Below are 24,003 nucleotides of genomic sequence, written 5' to 3' on the forward strand. Positions count from 1 at the left end.
CTGAAATAGAAGTCCCAATCTTCACTTCTTGTTTCCTCTCTTCAGTGCCCAAATTTATTGTTTCCACAGATTCTTCATGAGGCAAAATCTGTTTATCCTCTTGTTCCACCATTCTTAACAATTCAGGAGACGAGACATAATCTCCAGCATTTTCTTCGGCTTTAAATTCTCCTAAGCAAACAACCTTCTCAAAATCAATTTCAAGATTCGTAACGGGCTTATTCATGTCGTCAATATCTGAGCACCTGAAAGTTGAATGGAAAAGGAAGCTATAGAGGGATATCCAAATATTGGAAACAACAAACAAAATGTTATGTCATGGCAATGAAGCAAATGTAAGGATAGGCTATGAAATGAGAAAATGATTATGAAATTAGTGATAATGCGAAAAATCGTGACAAAATGCATCTTCATTGATATTCATTTAAATGATAAAGAGCGAATGCAAGCTCTTACAAAAGAATTCTATTATATCGAAGGACACAATAGAAGGTTAATGTTTAGCATTACTCTGAAGACTTATAAACTACAAGAAGCTCCTCGACAGTCCAATTGTTCAACATGAAACCAGGAGGGCAATGGCGTATCCTCGAGGCATCTTCACTTGCACCAGCCCCTTTGTCAATGACATTTATACTGAAATTCTGAAAACCCCTTTCAATTAACTCCAGCATGTTTCGTGGATCATCTTGTCCAGGGTACATCATTCCCGCAGATGTAAATGTTTTTGACAAAGGAGGGTACTCTATTGGTTCCCATTCTGGTTCTCGGCCCAAAGTTCTTGCAATTTTTCTCTCTTGATCCTTCTTCCACTGTCTTCTTCTTTAACCTATGTCAGGCTGGAACCCCAAACCGTATCGGGCCCTGTGGTGCACTGGCTTTAAAGCCCTGACTATACATTGCAGATATCTTCCATTGAATTCAGCCTCCATTACTTTAGCTTGTCGGCGCATTTTATACGGATGACGTGGTTCCAGTCTTGTGGTATTACAACTGCGAATTATATATTTTATCTTCAAATAATCGAGTATGGGATATGCAATGTATGAATGAATGTATGAATGAATGCATGAATGTCAAATGAATGTCGATCATGAATGAATATGCAAAATTTGGTGTTAATTTTAAGATAGCCCTATTTAGGCATTTCCTTAATCAAAGGAGTATTACACAATGTTTCATCACTCGTATAATTGACTCCTCCATTAGAAACCCGTTTTGGCAACCAATCTCTAATCAACACCTTCCTAACAAGATGCCTTGATGCATGATGAAAAATAAAAATACATACAAATGACCTTGGTTAGCGCAACACATATAAACAGAGAAAAATTGTGGAAAATCTAACAAATTAAGCTACTTGGTCCAGTGGACTCGATTCCCTTGCTTAGAAAGCACAAATGTAAAAGAAATAGAAGGTAAGATGTGCTTTTCACGTATGCGTATTTGGTGACTACTAAACGAGCGGAGGTTCGGCATGGCTCTAGTTGGATGGCTCGTATGGTTTACTATATGCGGTTTTGGTTCTAGATGGGTACTCGAATCGTCTGCACTGTCATCTACTAAGATTAGTACAGAGCCTCGGTCATGGCCCATCATAGGCTTACGAGATCAATTCGAGGGATTACATTTACTTATACATATGCGGAGGGACAAGTTAACTCACGAAAGCATAAGTCATATGTAACCCGAAAGTATTCACTAGCCTGTGCGGTGGAACGAGTTAACTCACGAAGGCGTAGCGTTTACTTTCACTTAACAGGGACGGAGCCCGGGTATAGAGCTCATGTTATGTAACAAAAATGCACGTGCATGGTGTGTGGGGATAAACTTGCAAACCTTTACGTTTTAAAAAAAACTAAACCAAAACTAAAATCACAAAAATTTAAAGCTGAAAAACAACCGGATAAAACAAGTTAGAACATATACAACACGATGCAAATGCATGATTTTTTTGAAAACAAAAAATTTGAGGATCACGACTAAATGTTAATTTGAACAAGGAACTTTGAAAATTTTGACAACGCGAGTTTAATTCGACTCGACTCTCAAAAAGGTTCCCCAGTGGAGTCGCCAGCTGTAGCGACGTAAAAAAAATTTAGTTTCGCTTGGTCGCTAATTGTGGCGATTTATTAAACATTTGAAAACCAACTTTCGATTTTATTAAAAAAGGGAGTCGCCACCGATCTTTTTTCTAGGTGTGACCGGACACCTAATAAACCATCCTTTTTAGAAAAAGAAAACTTATTCTTGTACAAAATGAGGGCGAATTTAGGTCTACGTCAAAAGTCCAGAGAAAAATTGGGGTTCGAGTCGATTCTGCGAGGAAGGTATTAGCACCTCGCGACGCCCAAAATTGGTATCTCATAAACATGTGTTGACTTGATTTTCAAAATACGAGTTCAATATAATATTTAATCGTGATCCGATTGAAAATGAGAATTTTAGTTTTCGATTTTTTAGAAAGGGTGTCCTGTTTTTTAACACAAGCCGATTAATTTCACCCAACATAGCGATGAAATCGATAGCTTAATATTAAATCGGTACATTGCCTTATTTTTGAAATTAATTAAAACATGAGAAAAATATTCCTAAAGTGAGAAATTAAAATAGATAAAGGACGCAAAAAAATGATATCATTAATGAAAAATATTAACATGGAATACTAGAATATTAGAATAACAATAATAATGATATTTACAAAATAAAAACAAATCATGTACTAATAATAAAATAGGAAAAATGATATATTTGGTAATAATAATATAAAATAATAATATGTACATAAAAATACATATATATATGCATATAATAAAAGTATGTAATAATAACAATAATAATAATATCTACAATAAAAGAAAATATTAGGAAACGTACATAAAAATATATACATAAAAATATACAACAATAATATAAAATAATGATATGTACAAATATATATATATATGTATATATATATATATATACATATGTACATAAAATATACATTAATATAATAATAGTTATAATAATACTAGCAATAGTAATAATTTGTAATAATAATATATACACAATATGGTATTTAAAAAAATATATATATATATATATATATATATAATAGTATTTAAGAATATATACATAAGAAATATATAACTAATAGCATTAAAAATATATACATAATATATATAAAATACCTAAAAAAGGGGAAAGAGGAGAGAAGGGAGGGAAAGGAAATCGCCAAGGGGGCGGTCACGGTCAATCGTCGGTCGCCGTCATCGCCACCCACCACCACAGTGGCGGAAAAGGTAATTTTTTAACAATATATGTATATATAAAGAAAGAAAAAAACAACACAAAAAAAAGAAAGAAAAAAGATTCGAAAGAAGAGGAAAAAAAGAAAAAATGCAACATTTTTATTGATGTGTCTTTTGTGTTCAAAATTTGAAGGGATTTTTGTGTTTGTCTCCTCTTTTTTTTTTTCAATCTTTTCAAAATCCCCCCCTTACATGATTTTGAATGGCTTTTTATAGCCATCTTTTACATGATTTTCTATTATTTCTTTTTCTATTTTGTAGGTGGTGGTGGTAGACAATGAATATCAAAAATGGGAGGAAAAATGGGGCAAGTGGGAAAGTGGTTAGGTGGCTAGGGTTTCTTGGTTTTTTTTGGGGGGTTAGGTTTTTTCTTTTTTTTTTTGGGTTAGGTTTTTTCTTTTTTTTTTGGGGAGGGCTTAATGGGCTTTTGAATTGGGTTTAATATTTGGGTTTTGTAATGGGTTTGGGTAGATGTAAATGGGTCATGGGTTAAGGGTTTTAGTGGGTTTAGAGGTTTGGTTGGGTTTTGATATAATCGGGCCCGGGCAATTTGGGCTTCTACAATAATAACAAAAAATATGTTGACGATAACATTAAATATGGAGGATAATAGTAAAAAAAAAAATTGGAATAACAATGTTAAATTAATAATAGTGAGAAATAGTAAATAATAATAATTTGATATAAAATGATAACGATAATAAACAATGGTATAAAAAATAATATAATAAGTCTATGTATAATAGAAATTTATATTTAAAATATTAACTTAAGCTTAAAAATATATATATTTACATAATAAATATATAATAATAAATAAATAATATAATAATATGAAACATAACTCAAATTAATTAAATTAATAGAAAATAAAAAAACAAATATAGAAATAATAAGAATAAAGCTCAAATTAATTAATTTAACAGTAAAATAATAAAATAAAAAGGATTAAATTGAATTAAAATAAAAATTTGGGTCCAAATCAGAAAGGAAATAAAATTAGAGGTAAATTCCCTCTCTTTTCCCTTCTTTCATTTGTGTAAAGAAAAAATGTAAACGTCAAAGTAAACAAAATTGAATAATATAAAAAGTTACCTTAAAAATCTAATTTGTATTCTCTTTAATTTCGTATGTGTATTCTCTAAAAAATTCCTCCAAAAATCCTCTAAAAGTCCTCTCCAAAATCTCCCTTATACAATAGTTTTTCCCTGGCTTTTATAGCCAAATTTTACAACTTATAACAAGTAGGGTGATGGAGGTAGTGAGGGTGATGGAGGTGGTAGACAGTTTAGTAGGGTGTGGGGGTGATGGAGTTAGTGGTCGATTTAGTGGGGTGTTTAATTTGGGCTGGTTTGATTGGGCCCGGGCAGAAATTTGTTCCTACAAAGGAAATTGGAAGGACTATATTGAAATCTTCAAGAACTTTTATTACCCCCAAGGAAATTTTCAGAAAAAAAAGGCAAAATGACCACATCTCTGATTTTTCTTTCCATTGAACAAAGCTTAAATATTAAAACCTTCCCAAATCCCCAATTCCATGTCAAGTAAAATCATCAAAACATAGAAAACTAGAAGAATCAGAGAAAACCAATGACGGTAGCGGCTGGGATCGGGTACGCTTTGGTAGCGTTAGGACCGTCTCTCTCCCTTTTCATCGCCGTTATCTCCAAAAAGCCCTTCTTGATCCTCACTCTCCTCTCCAGGTTTCCCTCATTTTCTCACTTACCAAACAGAACCCAACTCTGGGTTTCATCTATTTTTCAATTCTCAATTTGTTAGTCACTTCAAAAGTGAAACTTAAAATTTTTTGTTTATTGATAATGCAGTACATTGGTTTGGCTTATAAGTTTGATAATATTATCTGGAATTTGGAGAGCTTTCCTTCCTTTGAATTCAACAACATGGTGGCCTTTTGCAATACTTATATTCACATCAATTGCTTTTCAAGAAGGTCTTCGCCTTCTTTTCTGGAAAGTTTATAAGTAAGCCAATTGCTATTACCACTCCCCTTTTTGTGTTCTTAATTTCTTTCATAATCAATCATAGTAATGTTTAGAAGAGGAAAAAAAATATTGAATGCTAAGCTCAAGTAGTAAAATGCTTGGAACTGTGGTTCATGAGTAGGGGTTATATGCGCCTTCCAATGAGCCAAATGTATAAATGGGGTCTTTGATTAGTTGTATAGTGTCTGTGTACTTGACTGCTTGAATATGACATTATGTTTTGCACGGTTCGATATATGCTTGCATTTTGATATTTCTCAGGAGGTTAGAAGACATATTGGATGCTTTTGCTGATAGGGTCTCAAAGCCACGCTTGTATCTAACTGATAAGATGCAAATTGCTCTTGGTAAGATCAGAAGAGGCTCTCGTATATCTTTCACATTGTCTAAATTACTATTTTTCAGTAGCTTAGGAATTGACTGTGCCGAGTTGTAGGACGGAGTAAAGGTTAACTTTTACCTTATTTTGTAAAATATCTCCTCTTAGTTATTCTATCAGACCTTTTGTGAGCTAACTCATAGTAAGTTTTAATTCTAGAGAAGCATCATGTTGTACAAAAGCATGTTCAATGGCAATATAGATCAGAAGCGTAACTCTAGTCATACTATGATCCCTCTTTTCCATTGTTCTTGTTGGCTTTTTTGGAAATAATAGATTGTATTTATGCCCTTTTTATTTTCTTTTTGTAACATTATTTCTTGCTAATTTGATATATGCACTGATATCAAGTTTCCGTTAACTGCATCAGCTGGTGGGTTAGGTCACGGTGTGGCACATGCAGTATTCTTTTGTCTTAGCCTCTTAACACCAGCATTTGGTCCAGCAACTTATTTTGTTGATAGGTGTTCACAGATACCATTTTTCCTTGTTTCTGGTGAGTTATCCCTTTTCTTTTTATAATTTGTCACATGCATGTTCATGTATTTCTAATTGGCATTATTGCATCAAGCATACCTCTATCTGCAGTATAGAGACACTGTTCTTTTCATGGAACGCGTAGTTGGTCTAAATTTTCTTTGTGGATTGGCTACTATTAAGAACTATGTAAAAAATTGGATTTGAAGCTAAATTTATGTTGTCTAATAGCTTCTATCTAACATTGTAGCAATCATTGCTCTCGCGTTCGTAACGGTCCACACTTTCTCAATGGTTATTGCTTTTAATGGCTATGCTGAAGGGAATAAAGTGGACCAACTCTTTGTTCCCTCGGTTCATCTTGCTGCTGGAATGATGGTAATATTCTACTTTTGTTCACATGTTTATGCCTCGCCTTCATGTTTGGTTTCGGAACCTTACTATGTCCAATAATTTGCAAATCGTTGAACAGCATAATATCTATAATCTATCTTCTTGTTGAAATGCGTGAAGGAAATTTTGGAATATACAGTTTTGGATTTGAATTTTAAGGCCAGTGGATGTTTTTTGTCGGTTCAGTTTGTTATAAATACCTTTGTCACATTAGTATTACTTAAATGTGTTGAGTTTTAGGGAAAAATGAATTTGGTGAAGTAGCTTCATGAGTTTATACTTATTCCATGCCTGTTGAACGATTTCACAGTAGATGATTTACTATGATTGTTTGTAATTTGCCCTCTTGTACTGTCAAAATTAGCTCACTTCTATCATATAACTTGAGCTATACTTTGAACTTTTGCGGTAAAAATACCAAGGAGGCCCCTGTAGTAATCAGATTGTATTTTGCCCCCTCTACTAAAAAAAAAGGGCAATTTAGCCCTTGTACTTAGATCAAAAAGCAAACTGGTCCTATTAAAAATTTCATCCATTTCTACTATTAAAAACCGGTCTCTATACATTAGCATGCCGTACACACGGCACACGATGTCATTGTTTGGTTATTTCAGCAGGCATCCTAGTTTTTAACAATACAAGTAGATGAATTTTTTATAGAAAGGACTAATTTACCCATCTTTAGAGTAGAGGTGGCAAAATACAATCTAACTCCTAATACAGGGGGGCCTCTATGATATTTTTACCAACTTTTGCAAGTTGTGAATGATTCTTACTAACATCTTTCCCCCAGACTTTGATAAATTTTGCATACGGTGGCTGCGTTATCGGGATTCCTCTTCTCTTCTTAATGGCAACCTTGACCGTGATGCACTGCGGGAGGATGGTTTGGAGAAGATTAAGTGAAAACCAAACGCAGGTTAATTCATAACAACCACCTACTTCTACAATTTCTCCCTTTGTTTATTTGCAACTACACAGTTCCTACCGTGAAGGTGTTAGAACATCTAAATCCAGTAAACCTCCTTTTCAATGAATGAAAGTTTGCAACAACTAAGACCATTCTTTCAAACCCGCGTCTAGCGGCTTATTACATTAGTATGTTTGCGATGCCTATCGTAGTTGTATAGTTTTGGTGTCTTCTTGCACTGATCTGTAATTCTTACTATTTCATTTAGCAAAAGACAACATTGACAAGTTCCTTTAAACATAGAGGCATGTGTTTAGCTTTGCTTAGTTCAATGGATGTTTATAATTTGATGGTCTATTTTACTTGGGAGGCTTCTTTCAATAATCAATTTGATCATATTGTGAAAGCTTGGATTATGTTTTTTTACGGGTTAAATCATTATTTGGGGTTTGAATTTGACAACTATTCTCATATTATGACTTGAACTATTTTTGGTTCAAGTTAAGCCCTGAACTTGATAATTTTCCCCATCAAGGTTTGAAGTTTTGTCCAAGTTAGTCTTTGAACTTGATAAATGTTCTCATATCGGGGCCTAAGTTTGGTAATTGTTCCCACATTAAGGCTTGAATTTTAGAGTTTTCAAGGAAATATTAGATACTAACTTGGAAAAAAGAAAAGTTCAAACTCTAATGTAAGAACAATTGTCAAAATCAATGTTTAACTTAGATAAAAAAAATTATGTTCCAATATGGAAATAGTTGACAAGCTCAGGTCTCAAAAAGTAATTTAACACATATTATCTCGATTCTTACTCGCCTTTTTTTTTTTCATTTTTCACGAAATATTCAGATATATAGATACGAATATGAGAGTACAATCCGTTGATTAACCCCATGAAAGGTCCTTAAGCAACCCAACAACAAAATCACACACACACACACATATATATATATATATATACTACCTATTTATTAAATCTTTAACTGAGTTAGTTTCACTTTCAATGGTTTACTCGATAAAAAATTAAAATTATGGAAATATTTTTCGTAATTAAAATTTTATATTATTCAATGGTATTTTAATTTTTTCTTTTTAAGAAAATCAATTAAAATATACATACAATAAGATGTGAATTCGTCAATTAGATTACTAGAATCTTAAATTTATAACTCAATCAAAGTTTTATATCGATATATTTTATACAATTTTTTTAATATACACAATTTATTATTTACATCAATTGTATATTATTTTTAAGCACATTTTACTTTAAATTCACAGTTTTTATATGCATGCGCGTGTGATAGGATTTTCAGTATTAATAATGTTAATTGAATTAGTGTCGTAAGTCAACTTAATACTAACTTACAATTGTATGGCCCAAATTTTGCCCGGGGCCCAATAAACCAAATAAATAAATACTAAACCCAAACCTAATACCTAACCCTAGCCCAATATCCAAAACAAAAAACAAAAAAAAAACCCTAAATCACCTAATCCCACTACTTTAGTTGCATTGATAAGTGCAAATAGCACTTCTCCACCACTCCATACCTGTAAAAGAAGACAAAAAAAGGGCAACAAAGAAAAACAATAGAAAATGAAATTCTTTGTATTTTTTTTTCTTTGGATTGTGGGCTATAAAAGAGCCCTATGTTCTTTGTAACAAAGAGAGGGGATTGGAGAGAGGAATCTATTATATTTTGGAGAGGAGATTTTTTTTGAAATTCAAGAAGAGATTTTTTTTTTTTTGAGATTCAAGAGGGATTTTTCTTTTTTTGAGATTTAAGAACAAAAAATCAGTATATCAATAGCAATCAAAAAGGTTCAAAGGGTTTCATCATATTCACTCCAATCGTAGTAAGAAATAAGGGATAGAATCAAAGCTGCGCGTTTTGGGTCAAAGGGCTATTGTCCGTTTTAGTCCTTCCCGATTATTTGCGTGTGCGAATTAATCCCCTCTTCTTTTATTTATTACGGATTTGCCCCAAAATATTGCTCTCAGATTCGATTATGTCCTTCCTATTATTTTTTTATTGTTTCTGTTTACCTTATTTATATTATTATGTTTGCATTTATCTCTTATTTCATTCTAATACTAGTATTATTAGCACTTCTATTGTTTTTACTATTAATTAATGTATGTTTATTATATATGTACGTATGTACATTTCTATATATAAGTATTATTTTTATTACGTCATTTTAATATTACTATTATATCATATTTACTTTCGCATTTTAATATTATTATTATTATTATTATTATTATTATTATTATTATTATTATTATTATTATTATTATTTTATATATTAGTGTATATTTTATGTACATATATGTATGTATATACTTTTATATATAGTATTTTTTAAATTTAATATTTTTATTTGCTCTTATTTCTATATTATTATTATTATTATTATTATTATTATTATTATTATATGGTAGTGTGTATTTGCATTATATGTATATATATATTGATATATAGTATTATTTTGTTTACTTTACTTTAATATTATTATTACCTTCATTCCATTATTATTATTACTATTATTATATTTTACTATCATTATTTTTCATACGTATATATGTTACTGTTTATATTGTTATTACTATAACTACTATATTTTTTACTACTCTATTATGTATTACTAATATATTATTACTACTATTATTACTGCTATTATCATCACTTGTTATTCTCATCACTATTATTATAATTTATCATTGTTACTTATTATTATTATTATTATTATTATTATTATTATTATTATTATTAGCACTACTTTTATTACTATTATTTAATATATTATTTTTACTATTATCGTCATATTGTTACTATTACTATTATATTATTAGGTTATTATATCTTTTACTATTATTATTGTTGTATTTTTCTATTATTGTTATTATATTTTCCTTTATTTTTGTATTTACTTATACGTTATTATTTTATATTAACTAATTTGATAACTGTATATTTTTAGCATATTTATTTTATTTACATATCATTACTTTTATTATTATTTCATCATCTATTCTATTTATAGTTTTTTAAAATAATTTCAAACATTTAGTTTATTCATTATTTCCTTTCTTATTATTTATTCGACCCATTTATCTTACCTTCGTATTTATCGTTAGTATTCATATTTGTGTTTATGTTTATCCTGTTATAGTTATCAATTTTATTTGTTATGCATTCTTTATTATCTCGTTTCATTACGAATTTAGGTTTTATCCAACCCGATAGTGATTCTTTCACTGAAGTAAATATTTCGTATTTGGTAATCCAAGACAATCGTGCCCTAACTTACTGGATTTCAATTTTTTTTTCTCACGTTTAACCTAAATAACGGCATATTCTTTTAAATCATAATACGAGTGTTAAATAAAATACTTACTCTCTGATATTTGAGGTGTTGTGTCCTAACTCACTGGATATGACATCTTATTACCTCGAGATAAGATTTTTTTTTACAAATAACGCGATGCTTAGTGTTTGGAAATTTTGAGAAAGTAGTACCCTAACTTATTAGGTTGCCACTTTTCTCGTTGAATTCGAATAATTAAGCACCCTTCTAAGTTTTTTAAAGGTTTTCTAAATGCAAGCCAGTATCTTGGAATTTCAAAGCAATATGTCCTAACTTATTGGATATAGCGTTTTGCTGTTTCGAGATAGGAATTTCAAAAAAGGTTAACTTAATGTCAATACTTTGACGCGAGTGAATCTCAATTTTCAAAGTTAAAATATTTTAAAGGGGACTACATCTTAATTTTTTTTTTCTTTTTTAAATTTCCGTCATTAAAGACATTGGATAATCAATTAGATACCAATTTTTTGGATGTTACGAGGGTGCTAATTCTTCCTCGTACGTAACCGACTCCTGAACCCGTTCTTTTATTTCGTGGACCAAAAATAATTATTTTAGAATAAAATGTTTTAAAGGTGATCCAATCACACCTAAAAAGATTGGTGGCGACTCCCGTTTTTGTTTTTTAAAATTAGTTCCCATTTATTCAAAACTCGATTTGAAAATGGTTTCGACAACAATTAAAGCAAAATCATGATATATAATTATAGTGAATTTAGTATTTTGTTTATTTGATGTGCTTATGTTTTAATACTTTACATATTTTTGTGTTATTGTAATTAATTAATTTCAAAGATACATTTCATTGTTTATTATATATATATATATGAGGTTGTCGTGTGATAGGTTATATATATATGAAAATGAACATTAAATTTAAGACTTAAAATTAACTAAAATTTGATTTACAATTAAAATGAAACAAAATATGACCATAAAAAGAAACACGTAGCAAAATTAGCCTGCACTAATTCTTCTCAAATGTCCCAACCTCATTATTGCTACTAAAAGAATTGAAACAATTTTCTTATATTTGTATTTTGCTAACACCAATTACCATAGAAAAACTAAAATACAATGTTTGCAATCACTTCAGCTGCCATTTTTGTTCTTTCCATGGTACTGAAACTTCGTCACTCACTTGAGAAAAAACTTCCAGATATCTCTATCACTCACTTCTTTGATCAAATGTGCTCCGAAAATGCCTTCTTCATCGACTAGGCTTCTGAGATGTCTCGCTGCCGTGTTGAAGCCGACATAGTTCTTCTTTGTTGCTAAGTATACTACTCCGTACGGTGGCCTCAGACACTGGTTGTTCGTAATCATGATTGAAAATGATAAACTATGTCAAAATGTGGAGTTTAAAGACATTGTAAAGAGGGGAAGTCGATCAATGCAATGGCATCAAGGCTTCGGGTGTGATATACAACTCGATGCATATACACCCTTACTTCAAATCATGTGTTTTTCAGGATGCCAATGTCCCTTCAGTTGCATTGTTTATAAAACAGACAAGGACAGTAAAAGTACTATGGATGCCATTGTCCTAGAAGTCGGATTACATTTTGTCCCCTTATTCAAAAATTGGCAAATTTAGTCTTTGACGCTGGGTTGAAGAGCAAATTAATCATTTTGTTATAAATTTCATCCATTTCTACTATTAAAACCTGGTTTTTGTACGTTAGCATGGGGTATACGTAACTGTCTAGAAATTTAATCAGCCACACTAGTTTTTAACAATAGAAATAGATGAAATATTTAATAGAAATGACCAATTTGCTCTTTCATCTATCGTATAGAGATAAATTTGCCTATTTTTTGAGTAAAGGGGGCAAAATGCAATCCGACTCCTAGTATAACGGCCTCCATGATACTTTTACTAACAAGGACATGATAAATTCAAAGGTTTTCTTCTTTCCTTATGCGAAATTAAGAAACTAACCTTCTTAATCAGTGCGTATAATTTCTTCAATGATGACATTGGGTATGGAATTTCAGTCATCAAAATAACATCATAACCGCCTTCTCCTTGATCTGTTTCACTAGCTCTTTCCCATGCACGACTTCTTGAAAGTCTTCTCGATCTCCTCAACGAAAGTTCTTGTGCTAAAATGCTACCATCTTGGCTGCTGCATCCATCCAAGAAATCCTCCTCGGAGAAGCTAAAGCTCAATCCTGGAGTCATTTCAGATACATCATTTCGAACAACGGATAATACAGAGGGGAGTTCTTCCCAATCCCCAGCATAGAAGCGCACCGTTGGGGCAAGAGTTTGTCTAGATGGAGTCAAAGGACTCTCCGGCTGTCGGCTTTGCCTGTCCCTGGCTTGCTCAAGGTTTGCAAGAACATTGGGTATGGTAGCACAACGAATAGTCTCTGCACTGAGGTCTTGAAAGTGCATTGTACAAGCACCCTGTACCAGGAATGAAGAAATGTTGTTCAAGTAGATCCTTCATAAAAATAAAATTGCTCAACTATTTTCCAGAGTATGGTACAAGCCGGTTGCCCTCATATATCGGACTCCCTCCCCAACCCACCCACCAGCCCTTTACGACTTTTCATTTTTCTTGAAGTATTCTTGCCCAAGATATATCTAGAGATGGCTATGGGGATATAATCCTCCAAAGACCCTCCGAATGGATGGAAATCTTGGATATACCCGAACCCGAGTGACATACACATACGTATACAATTCACAATCTATTAATAGTTGATAGAATTGAGATCTTATAGAATTAGTAAAAAGAAAGAGACACGGTACATAGGTGGAACAATCTATGATCAATGAAGAAGTATACCTTCAAACAAGCAAAAATCCCGGGAAGTCCATAGCCACAACCCAACTGTAAAAATTATTGAATAAGATGATTAGCTCACATTCTACATCAAAAGCTACAAAACCAACAAATTAATTCCTTAAGATTTTATTTTATAAATGAAACAATAACCTTCGGAGAAGCACAAGAGCACGGCAACTTAAAACATATTTTTCTATAAAGAAAATGAAAGCGGTGATATATTGTGTTTAATAGTTAAAAGGGATTCAAAAGAAATAAAAACAAACGCTACATGCAGTGATTGCTAACGTATTTGGATTTTTCTATGATTAAATTACCTCAAGCACCCTTTTCCCTCTAAAGCTCAATTGTCCATCACGAATCTCATGCTTAAGGATGTTAACAAGATCGATAGAGCTGTCCCAAGATTTCAGAAACCCTGAAAAACAAAATTATTTTATACAACTGATCAATTTGGCAAGTAAACACTTTAACTGTCATCATACTTTGTAACAATAAAATATTAAATAAAATGTATGGTTCGATAAAATGTAGTGCATAACTAGCTTACCCTCAGGTTTTGACAATATCGTTTCGGAACCGGTGAAACCAATAATATCAGCAACACTAATTCTTCCCTGTAGAAGGTTGGAAACACATTAGTAAGCATATCCTAAGCTTGTTTTTTAGACGACCGCCACTACTATGCATATGAACACAATATCTGAGCGAGAAAAGATAAGGAAGATACACGGATAAAACAATGAGGCAACTCACCTTGAACACATTGAGTCCTTGCAGGTCTACATTATCCCCAGCATACTTATAAGGATGAGCTGTCTGCACAAAATTCGAATGTCTTTAATTTTGAAAGTAAATTTAATCTCCACCAAGTCACTCGCATAAAAGAAAACATCTATGCGGATGGTAGTCGACCATCTATGCATTAGTAACACATTTAAATTCCACAAATTTATCCTGCTAGGGAGATGAAAAGCACCTTTGAGGGGAGAATCTCCACGGCCGGGGACGAGAGATGGACATCTCTCTCTGATGTAGTAGACATGCTTTGGCTTCCTCGGTCTTGAGGCACTAAACCCGGCAAGCATTGTGCAAGAAGTGACGGTGCACGCATCTCGGTTGATGGTAGGGAATAGTTATTAAGAAAGAAGAATCTGAAAATATCAACATTTCCATTAATAACAACCATTTCGAAGGTGGATCACAAACACGAAATCAAAACTAATAAGGGGGAAAAGACATATATATACATACATACATAATTCATCATGAGTAGATTGTAGTTACACTTGATCAAACCAGTAAATAACAAAATTAAACGAGATTGAAACTGGGCTTGATTCAGCTAACCACAATACATGGCATCAAAGAAAATCCAAGTATAAGATCATGAAAGCTAATACATTACAGAATTAAACACAGATAACATCAAAATTGTTCTTCAATTAAAACAAAACCTTCAAGTTTGGTTTTTTATTTATAAATGACCTAATAGATTAATGTTAGAAGCAATTCTTCAGCTACAAAACAAACCCAAATATTTAATATATAAAGAAATTTCTTATATATAATTAAGAAAATGCTAAATTATGAATAATTAAGTAAAGTCAAGATGAATCCAAGTCTTAATTCTAATCAACAGAGTCAAAATCAACTCAAACAAAAACAAGATCAACTTAACTAAAGCAAACTAGAAAAGGGAAAGTTCATAGCATTGAACCTGAAAAGATCCAAAAGTCAGATTAACCAAAAACTTTCTAAAAAAAAGTAAATTTGGGGTAATTAAAACCAACCCATATCAAAATTAAATAAGAAAACAAAAACCCAGAAGCCAAAAATTGAAAAGAAACTTACCCAGAAAAGAGAAATGATCAGCAAATAATTTTGTCAATTAAAAAATCTAATTGTTTTGGGGATTTAGAAGTAAAGATCAAAGCTTTATAATTTGTGAGAACAGAGATTTATCACATTGGAAAGTCAAAAATTAAATTTTAATTTAGGAAAAAAAAAACAGATGACTCATTTAGACAGAGAGGAGATGCAGGAGGAAAAGAAGCTTCCATTTCTGACTTTGTTTCAGTGAAACAGTGAAATTCGTGTTTTACCCCTAATGTTATTATTATTATTTTCATTATTGAATATGCCATTAGCATTATTCCAAAAAGAACTGCCATTAACATAAGTCTCAACTGACGATTTAATTCCTTCCAATAAATATATATATATTATGTCATGTTATTGATTTTCTGAAATAAAAATAATTTCTAGATTTAAAATTTATGTTTTAGATGAGAATAATAAATAAAAATGAATTTTATACATTTAAAGTTCAATTTTTATAGATATTTTATTTATTTTTCTTTAAATTGGTACAAAATAACTTGAAGCATTATTTTATAATCTGAGGTATGAAAATATTTGATTGGAAGGACTGTTTTTCTTTTCTTAAGCACAATTATTGTTTTTTTTGAAATAGATTTAACTGCAAATTTTGTCACTAATGAAAATGCCAAAATTAGTAGCGACATTTTAGTAAATAATGACTAAATACAAGGGCGGTTCTGTTTGTACTCTACTTTAAATTTCATCAAATTTCTCTTTTACTTGCTTAATTTTAAAATTATTTTTTATAAAAAGAATTGAAATTCCTAATAAACTCATCAATTTGACTTTAATTTAATATTTTTAAAATTTTACTGTAGTTGAACCGGTTAGACTATAGTTTTTCATTCATTCGATTTAATTGATTTTTAGTCTAATTCAATCAGTCTATTTCGATTTAAAATCAATCAATTTTTATCTTATTTCAAATAGGTATATCTTTCAATTTTCAATCCAATTATGCAGTCAAATCTAATTTTGAAAACATTAACTTTTAACTTTTAAATTAGACCTAATTTTTTTATTATATTGTCTAAAAATAGAATCCAAAACTATTAACCAAAGATTTCAAGGTAAATTCTTTATCAAAATATCAATAATTCAATCAACAAAAAATCATTTTAATTTGTACGAAGATTTTTAAAAACAGATTGGTGGTTAAATCGATCAAATCACTTATTTATTGCTCCAATTAATATGTCTGGTTTCATTAAATAAATTATTAAAAATTTAAAAAAATTTGATTCAACTGCCTAGTTTAACCAATGTTCTGCTCGGTTAAATCGACTCTCGAATCAACCAATTTAATGACTTTTTCCGGACCAATACCCCAGCTAATCCGGTTCAAGATTTGTACATTAAAATACCTGAATTTGACAAACTCAAGATCAAACTTAACAAATAATGAACCTAATTCAATATTTAGACAAATAATCATAGAGCTTCATCAAGCAAAAATACACCTTCATTGAAATCTGAATCAATCCCTTCATGCCCATCAAACTCACCAAGCCCTACAACTTTTTCAATTGGAACATCCCCATTTGATGTAAAATCATCTTTCCACAAGTTTCTACAAGTTGAAATTGATCCCATGATGTCATCTTCTTCAACTTTTAATGCCAGAATTTGGTTTTCAATGTTTAATGGCACTATTTTCGCCGAAACTTTTGTCGATTCTCTCAATCTTGAAGGCATCGTGTTCCCCTCTCTGATTTTGTGGCCACCATTGTGACAATCTTTGCTTCCTTGTTTTGGTTTCTGGAGATTTTTATCCGTGTTGACGGTTTCCTCAAGAGCTGTAACCTTTATAATGTCTTTTCGAGGAGACATGGTGAAGTGTTTCCAAGTTTCCTCGGATTTCCAATCGATTTTCCTCTCGAATGGCCAGAAAATCGGCTCGTCACCATTGAGATCTTCAATGTTTTCTGCTTCAGAAGCCTGTTTCAAGAACAGATTAGATTCTGGTATTGTAGGATCCAGAAAAACAAAAAAAGTTAAGCAAGGCGATTTCAAGAAGCTTCTATTTCCCTGATACAATGCTTTTAATCGAACAGACTAATCGGTATAATGCACTTTGAATTGTTATTGAATCAGTGTGAAAGCTAGATAACCAAGTATAGTGAAAGAAAAGTAAGAAATTATTGTTTGAATTGATGAGCTTATATATAGACATGGTTGTCAGAATTGGACTAATATCGGTTGAACTAGGAATCGATGGTCCAATTGATTCAATTGGTACCATAAAACAGGTGAAGGACAAAAAAAACCAGAACCAATAAAAAACCAATCAAACAGGGTTTAAAAAACTCACTCCTAGATAAGAGAAATGAACCTAAAAATTCCTAAAACTTAAATGTAGGATTGTTGGAAATATCTTTATCCATCAATTTTGTTCGACTGCCTGGTTCAACATGTCCATACTAATTCACGGGTCAACCGACTTAATGGTTTTCTCTGGACCGGTATCCCGGCAGTCCAGTTTAAACAACATTGATCTATACATTAAAATAACCGAACTTGACAAAGTCAAGATCAAACTAGAGTGAAAGAAAGCAAGAAATTATTGTTCGAATTGATGAGCTTATATATAGATATGGTTGTCAGAACTGGATTGTATTGGTTGAACCAGGAATCGATAGTCTAACTGGTTCAATCGGTACCATAAAACTAGTGAAGGATTGAACCAGAAAAAACAGGCAGAACCAATAAAAAACTGATCAAACCAAGTAAAAAAAACAGGTTAGAAAACCGTTTGAATAAGATTTTAAGCTGGTTTAAATATTTCAATTTTATGAATTTTTTAGAATTTTCTTAAATTTTTTTTTTGTAATGGTTGAACTAGTTGAACTTAAAACCAATGGTCTGACCAGTTCGACCACCGTTCCGGTTCTTACAACATTGTGTATAGAGCATCAATCAGTGCTTAGATGCCCTCCGAGAGGTAACAACCTTTCAGTAAAGAAAGGTTATCGAATAGTTAGAACCAGTCAGATGGAAAATAAAGGGCCGGAAACCAACATCTACTTTCGGCTTCCAAACCGCATCTTCCTTCCCTTTCCTTTCTCTTTTTCAACGAAAGAAACTCCTTAAAAGCTTGAAAAAAATAGTGAGAAGCTTACTCCTAGATGAAAAAAAATGAACCTAAAAATGCTTAAAACTTAATGCAGGACTGGTGGAAAAATCTAATTTTTCCATCAATTTCAAAAAAATAGAGGGAACATGAAAATTTTCAAGCTTAATTTCTATGTAAATACTTTATAATATATATTATATGCAACAGGTTATTCATACCTGAGATGAAGAATCGAGATCAGTACTTGCAGATGCCATTGTTGACAGCCATGAAACTAACCATTCATCACTTCCGTTACGTTCTTTAAAAAAAGATGAAGGTGAAAAACAACCTGAAGACAGCCACATAGTTTCATCATCAGCTGTTGAGATAAAGCTTCCATTACTAAGTATTTGTTCATCAAAATTATCATCTTCCGCCATTGACGACAATGGAGAAACATGAACAAATTTCTTCCTGGATTTACAGATAGGACCCATCTTTTTAATATGTGATCTAATGGAATCAGTTTCATCAGAAGAAGGTGATACTGATCCCAGAAGCTCATCTTCTGTTCGAACATCGAGATGCTTCAGCTTCTTCATTGAAAGTGAATGAATCTCTTTGAAATATCTGAAACAGTTCTTGTTTCTTTCCATTAATGGACAATTCAACACCTTACATAGGGCTAACCAGTTGATACACAAACATATGTGTGTATATATATATATACAAACAAAAGGGAAGTATAGATTTATAAGCCTGCAATGACAGGCACTCATCAAGAATTCCAAGCAGATAAAACAAAGATCTAATGCATGACAAACAAAGAACTAACCCAGTAATACGACATAAAGCGTTAGCATACTAAAAAGCAACATGAATGCGTCAAATTTTACATTAATAAAATATTAAATATGAAAAAAAAAATTATATAAGCACGATCATGACATAAAAAGCATCAATGTCAAAGTCCCCATAAGTTTATAAGTAGTAGTCAATTTATATATATTATCTATATAAATACAGAAAAGTGGTAGTCAATTCATAATACATATGAAATGTATTATCTGAGGTTGAAAAGTTGTTGAAATTAAAAGAGATTTAGAGATTTAAAAGAATTTTATGTATCATTGATATTGATGTTTAAAATATAATAGAATAGAATAGTCACCATAGTTGTATGGTAGGTAGAATTAGTCAATAATTAATGCAAAATAAGGAAAATAAAATAATTGAATTAAATGAGAAAAGACAAGTGCCACACAAAAATAAAGGAAAAGCTAGAATATTTCAACAATGAAATTTCTTAATAACTTCCTATGAATTAGATGATGAAAATGTAAAATGTATACAAAGATAATGATACCAATCCAATACTAAAATATCAACAGAGTCAGGTGTATTGGCAAAAGAAAATTTTGTGTTGATTTTCATTTAGAGGCGAGCAATAATCAATTTGAACCGAACAATCAATCCAACATATCGAATTTGATTAATTTGGTTCAATGTATTCGGTTTTGAAATTAACACATATATATCCATATCTGATATTCACGCCTAAGTAACATACATTCCACCCTTTGACTCTAAAGATTCGAAGTCAGGTTCTAGAAATCACAGACTTCAGTTCGAACAAAATTCAATGTCCAACTAGGGGATGTTTCATTGCATCCTGTTCTACTGTTTTCCCATTAACAAGAACGCTTTGCCTTGTGTATAACTGAAATGAGCTCTTCTACAGTTCTCAAGACAAACCTTGGATTGGGAAGATGAAGACCCACATTGTACTCTTCTTCATTGAACTTTGTTCGTTTTAATGATCTCTTATAACTCTCAATGGCCAATCTCGGGTGCCCTCTTGCAATTGATACCTGAAATTCAACAAAAGCTTCTATTTACAGTGATAAACCGGAGTAACTTATCATGGACTAAAGAAAAAACGGAAAACTATGCTCGATAGGCTAGCTTATTGAAAACTTAAAACTTGTATTGAAGAAGTTATTAACATATCCCTACATCGGTATGGAGATATCATCCTTTGAGGATCCTCCAAATATACGAAAATCTTGAAAGAATAAAAAGAAAAAGAAACAACACGCACCTGTGTCCAACACATATTTGTATCTGACATTTACACCTGAGTTAGAGTAACACAAGCACAATTCCAATGGGAGGTTGCTACCAAATACAAACTTTTCTTATGCAACAGGTTGGTTATTAAGATCTCATCTTTAAGACTAAAGAAACATCGCTCCCTTGAGGGTTTTTATGTATTACAGCATATCATGTTAAATGGGCATATCTCAAACAAAACTCTGCAATGCTCGTTTTTAAAATCTACATGATGCAGTTCCATGAAACATTAAAGAAGAAAAAAAAGAGAGTACAAATAACAGAGGAAATTCAATGTAGGACTCACCGAGTGTCCTTTATCCAAATCGAAAAGCCAAAATCTCCATTGCTGATTTGTAGCTCCATCAACTTTAACAGATATGCTCGTCCAGTTAGTGTGATGAAACTCCACTTTATGCAATCCATATGCTAATCCACTCCCTATAGCTTTGACATATGCTTCTTTCAAACACCAGTATCTACAAAATACGTCTAAACAATTTACCAGCGACTCTAAACTAGAAGAGTTATGCAAGTTAAACAGCTTTTAACTATGGTTGTATGACTACACAAGTTAAAAAACAGTTTGAAGCATAATGGATCAAAATGATTCCCTTGATACTGATCAACTTAAATTATACAGATCAATATCCACTAAAAGCACCAAATTGAAGTACGAGAAATACCCTATATTTAATCGTGCAGAGAAATCAAATCAATGTCTTATTAATTACTGCAGCGACAACTCGACTACTATTAATCCTGAGTTTAGGTAGTTTCATTAGGATAGATAATCCAATGGGCCGAAGTTGAATAGTTCATAAAATACATCTTTTTCTCTATCTGTTTTCACCTTAAACAAATGAACCCGAATGTAAACCAAGCTCCTAACGACTGTGGGCTACTCTTCGAACTTTTTCTAGTAATTTTAATAGATTTTGTACAAACATACCTGTAAAACTCAGCCAAAACTTCCTCATTGTTTCCAACACTTATTATTCGATCCCATTCTGAACTTGAAAAGTACGATGAGAAGTTTTGAATGTATTCTGAAACAGTCTCTTTCTCGGGAATCATAAAATTAACAATGTCTAACCCGACAAGGCATAGAGGTTCAGATGCTATTGCCACATAGTCACCATGATGAGAAACATTGAAATTAAAATTGGGAAAGTCAAAGCAAAATCTACCACATTCCTGGAGAGACAGAATGTTCATGGAATGTTATGCATTGCTATAGATATGGAATTACATTACAGCCAAGAAATGATCAAGAGATATTATCAACATAATATTTACATAATGCAATGGACGCATCAAAATGATTTACCTGATTATCGATATAAAAAAATCAGAAATCTACCATTTCAACAATCTATGACAATCCTTTATCGATGTGTCCATTGCAAGTAACAATGTGAATGAGCAGTCAAATTTTAGAACAGAACAAGTTAATAGAAACCAAAATATTATCATCATCAAGAAATCCGAAGACTGAGTGACATAATTTATATGAAAATGTTGACGGACTTGGTCCACCTATGTAAATACACCCGAAAAAACTCAAATGGATTCGATCAAATTTTCTCTTATATTCTAAACAATAAAAAAATGCAGAAAACTTGTCATCCAGGTTCTAGTAAAATCTTCATTTAACAATGTAATCAACGAAAGAAAACTGGCAATCGATCAAAGTTAGCAAATAAATTGACTGGCTGCTATCATACCAAAAAGGGTTTGCCTTCCAAAGTGCGGTTTATAACAATATCTGGATATGGGATTCCCAGCACCTCATGTATAAGGGTATATTGGAGCAACAAGCTAACTAGAGCCCTTTTTCTATCCTCCATTTTCACAAATCTACAAAGGTGAAAATTCATTAGTTTTTACAGATTTTGCTTGTAGATATCCATTGTCGAAGCACTGTACTACATTTGGAAATATATTATAACTTAATCATATAGACTAAGCCAAAGCAGCATAATTAAGTTATTATCAGCTAACACTCGGTCACCGCTGACACATTTGAATTGAAACAAAACTTGAATTTAATCATAAATTTAGTACTAAAAATCTTAGTTTTCCAAGAACCGGAGCACTTCTAATCATATTCCATTCAAAGCAAGCATTGTCAAGGCATTCACCTAAGCAAGTCTAGGTGCCAAGGCGCATATATAACTCTCTCAAAAATTTGTGCCTCACTTCACTAAGGCAAGATACATTACTCAAACTCTTCATTTTACTCGAAGTACTCATGTCCGACACATAATATGAGTATGGGATATGATACTCCAAGATCCTTCAAATATATGGAAAAATATAGAAACAATTGAATATACCGATGTCAGCACAGACTCTATTTTACAAACACTCGAATCCGAGCAACATAGAACGCAAGTGTTTCTTTTTTATGTATTTACTTCGATAATATTGCCTTACAAATATTTCACAATCCAACACAATTTCATCTCTTAAAAGGCTACTTCATATGAACCAAATGAAGTAAACCCAGATTCAAGTTCATGTTTTTGTGGTGTATCTGAATAAACACAATGAACAATTGTGTGAATATACATCAACACGACATGATAATAGCTTCAAAGTGGCCTAGCTGATCAAACAAACGAATTGGGTATTATTTTTTTTTCCAAAAAACTGAACATAATTAAAAAAAGTTGAAGCAGAGGCAAAAACCTGGTAATGGAGGAATGATGGGTTTGAGGAAGAAGAGAAAGAGCAAAAGAGAAATCATTGGAAGATGGGTTCCACTTTGATATGTCTATTATCCATCTTTGAACTCCCTTCTCCATCAATCATCAAACAAGAACCCCTTTTTCTTACCCAAATTTTCCCTCTTTGCTTTCTGTTTTCATATGATCAACTGTCCTTTTTCTTTTTTTTTAATATCATATTATTGCTGAATATTACTTGGTTACGAGGTGCCAAAAGTGACGGCCGCCTTAAAAATGAAATTGACGGCCATTAGATATTTTAGGGTAAACTGTAGTTATGGTTACTAAACTATTAGTAATTTTATATTTTGGTCATTTAATTTTAAAATGTTACAAAATAGTCACCAAACTATTTTAAAGTTTTCATTAAGTCACTGAACTATTCAGAAGTTTTCATTTAAGTCATTGGATTGTTAAGTTTTATTTTTTTTAAATCAGACTAGTGAGCTCCAAATGACGATTTGAGTATCAGTATGGTGGATCAGTATCCATTAGCAAATAGAATAATATAGCATAGATCCTAATTGATTTGATGATCAATTTCGGAGATTGGAGAATAAAGTTGTTTGGATTTTAGTTTGTAGATTCGAGA

At 31.8% G+C, this 24,003-nt stretch overlaps 3 protein-coding genes across 6 annotated transcripts; 1 reads left to right on the forward strand and 2 right to left on the reverse strand.

Annotated features, from left to right (window-relative positions):
• Positions 1 to 4,715: 4,715 nt before the first annotated feature.
• On the forward strand, positions 4,716 to 7,861 carry LOC108474737 (gamma-secretase subunit APH1-like). The gene is made up of 6 exons (XM_017776747.2): positions 4,716 to 4,996; positions 5,120 to 5,275; positions 5,558 to 5,643; positions 6,046 to 6,171; positions 6,403 to 6,530; positions 7,339 to 7,861. The coding sequence occupies exons 1-6, from the start codon at positions 4,884 to 4,886 to the stop codon at positions 7,474 to 7,476; spliced, it is 747 nt and encodes a 248-aa protein (XP_017632236.1). The 5' UTR covers positions 4,716 to 4,883; the 3' UTR covers positions 7,477 to 7,861.
• A 3,940-nt stretch (positions 7,862 to 11,801) lies between these two features.
• Positions 11,802 to 15,735, reverse strand: LOC108474695 (uncharacterized). The gene is made up of 8 exons (XM_017776696.2): positions 15,483 to 15,735; positions 14,608 to 14,782; positions 14,385 to 14,447; positions 14,179 to 14,245; positions 13,946 to 14,046; positions 13,629 to 13,673; positions 12,773 to 13,243; positions 11,802 to 12,138 (listed from the first exon to the last, which is right to left on the reverse strand). The coding sequence occupies exons 2-8, from the start codon at positions 14,740 to 14,742 to the stop codon at positions 11,968 to 11,970; spliced, it is 1,053 nt and encodes a 350-aa protein (XP_017632185.1). The 5' UTR covers positions 14,743 to 14,782; positions 15,483 to 15,735; the 3' UTR covers positions 11,802 to 11,967.
• Positions 15,736 to 16,685: 950 nt separating this feature from the next.
• Positions 16,686 to 23,646, reverse strand: LOC108474447 (uncharacterized). Of its 4 annotated transcripts, XM_017776370.2 has the most exons (7): positions 23,374 to 23,646; positions 22,407 to 22,539; positions 21,632 to 21,876; positions 20,987 to 21,158; positions 20,323 to 20,438; positions 18,804 to 18,916; positions 17,316 to 17,450 (listed from the first exon to the last, which is right to left on the reverse strand). In XM_017776370.2, exons 1-6 carry the CDS (start codon positions 23,487 to 23,489, stop codon positions 18,889 to 18,891), a joined length of 810 nt encoding a protein of 269 aa, XP_017631859.1. In that variant the 5' UTR covers positions 23,490 to 23,646; the 3' UTR covers positions 17,316 to 17,450; positions 18,804 to 18,888. The 4 variants fall into 4 exon arrangements, with proteins under 4 accessions (XP_017631861.1, XP_052882021.1, XP_017631859.1 ...); XM_017776372.2 differs by lacking the exons at positions 21,632 to 21,876; positions 22,407 to 22,539 and having other exon boundaries at positions 16,686 to 17,450; positions 23,374 to 23,500; XM_053026061.1 differs by lacking the exons at positions 21,632 to 21,876; positions 23,374 to 23,646 and having other exon boundaries at positions 16,686 to 17,450; positions 22,407 to 22,529.
• Between the last annotated feature and the right edge of the window lie 357 nt (positions 23,647 to 24,003).

This window comes from Gossypium arboreum, chromosome 3 (genome assembly GCF_025698485.1).
Source record: "Gossypium arboreum isolate Shixiya-1 chromosome 3, ASM2569848v2, whole genome shotgun sequence".
Lineage (NCBI taxonomy): Eukaryota > Viridiplantae > Streptophyta > Magnoliopsida > Malvales > Malvaceae > Gossypium > Gossypium arboreum.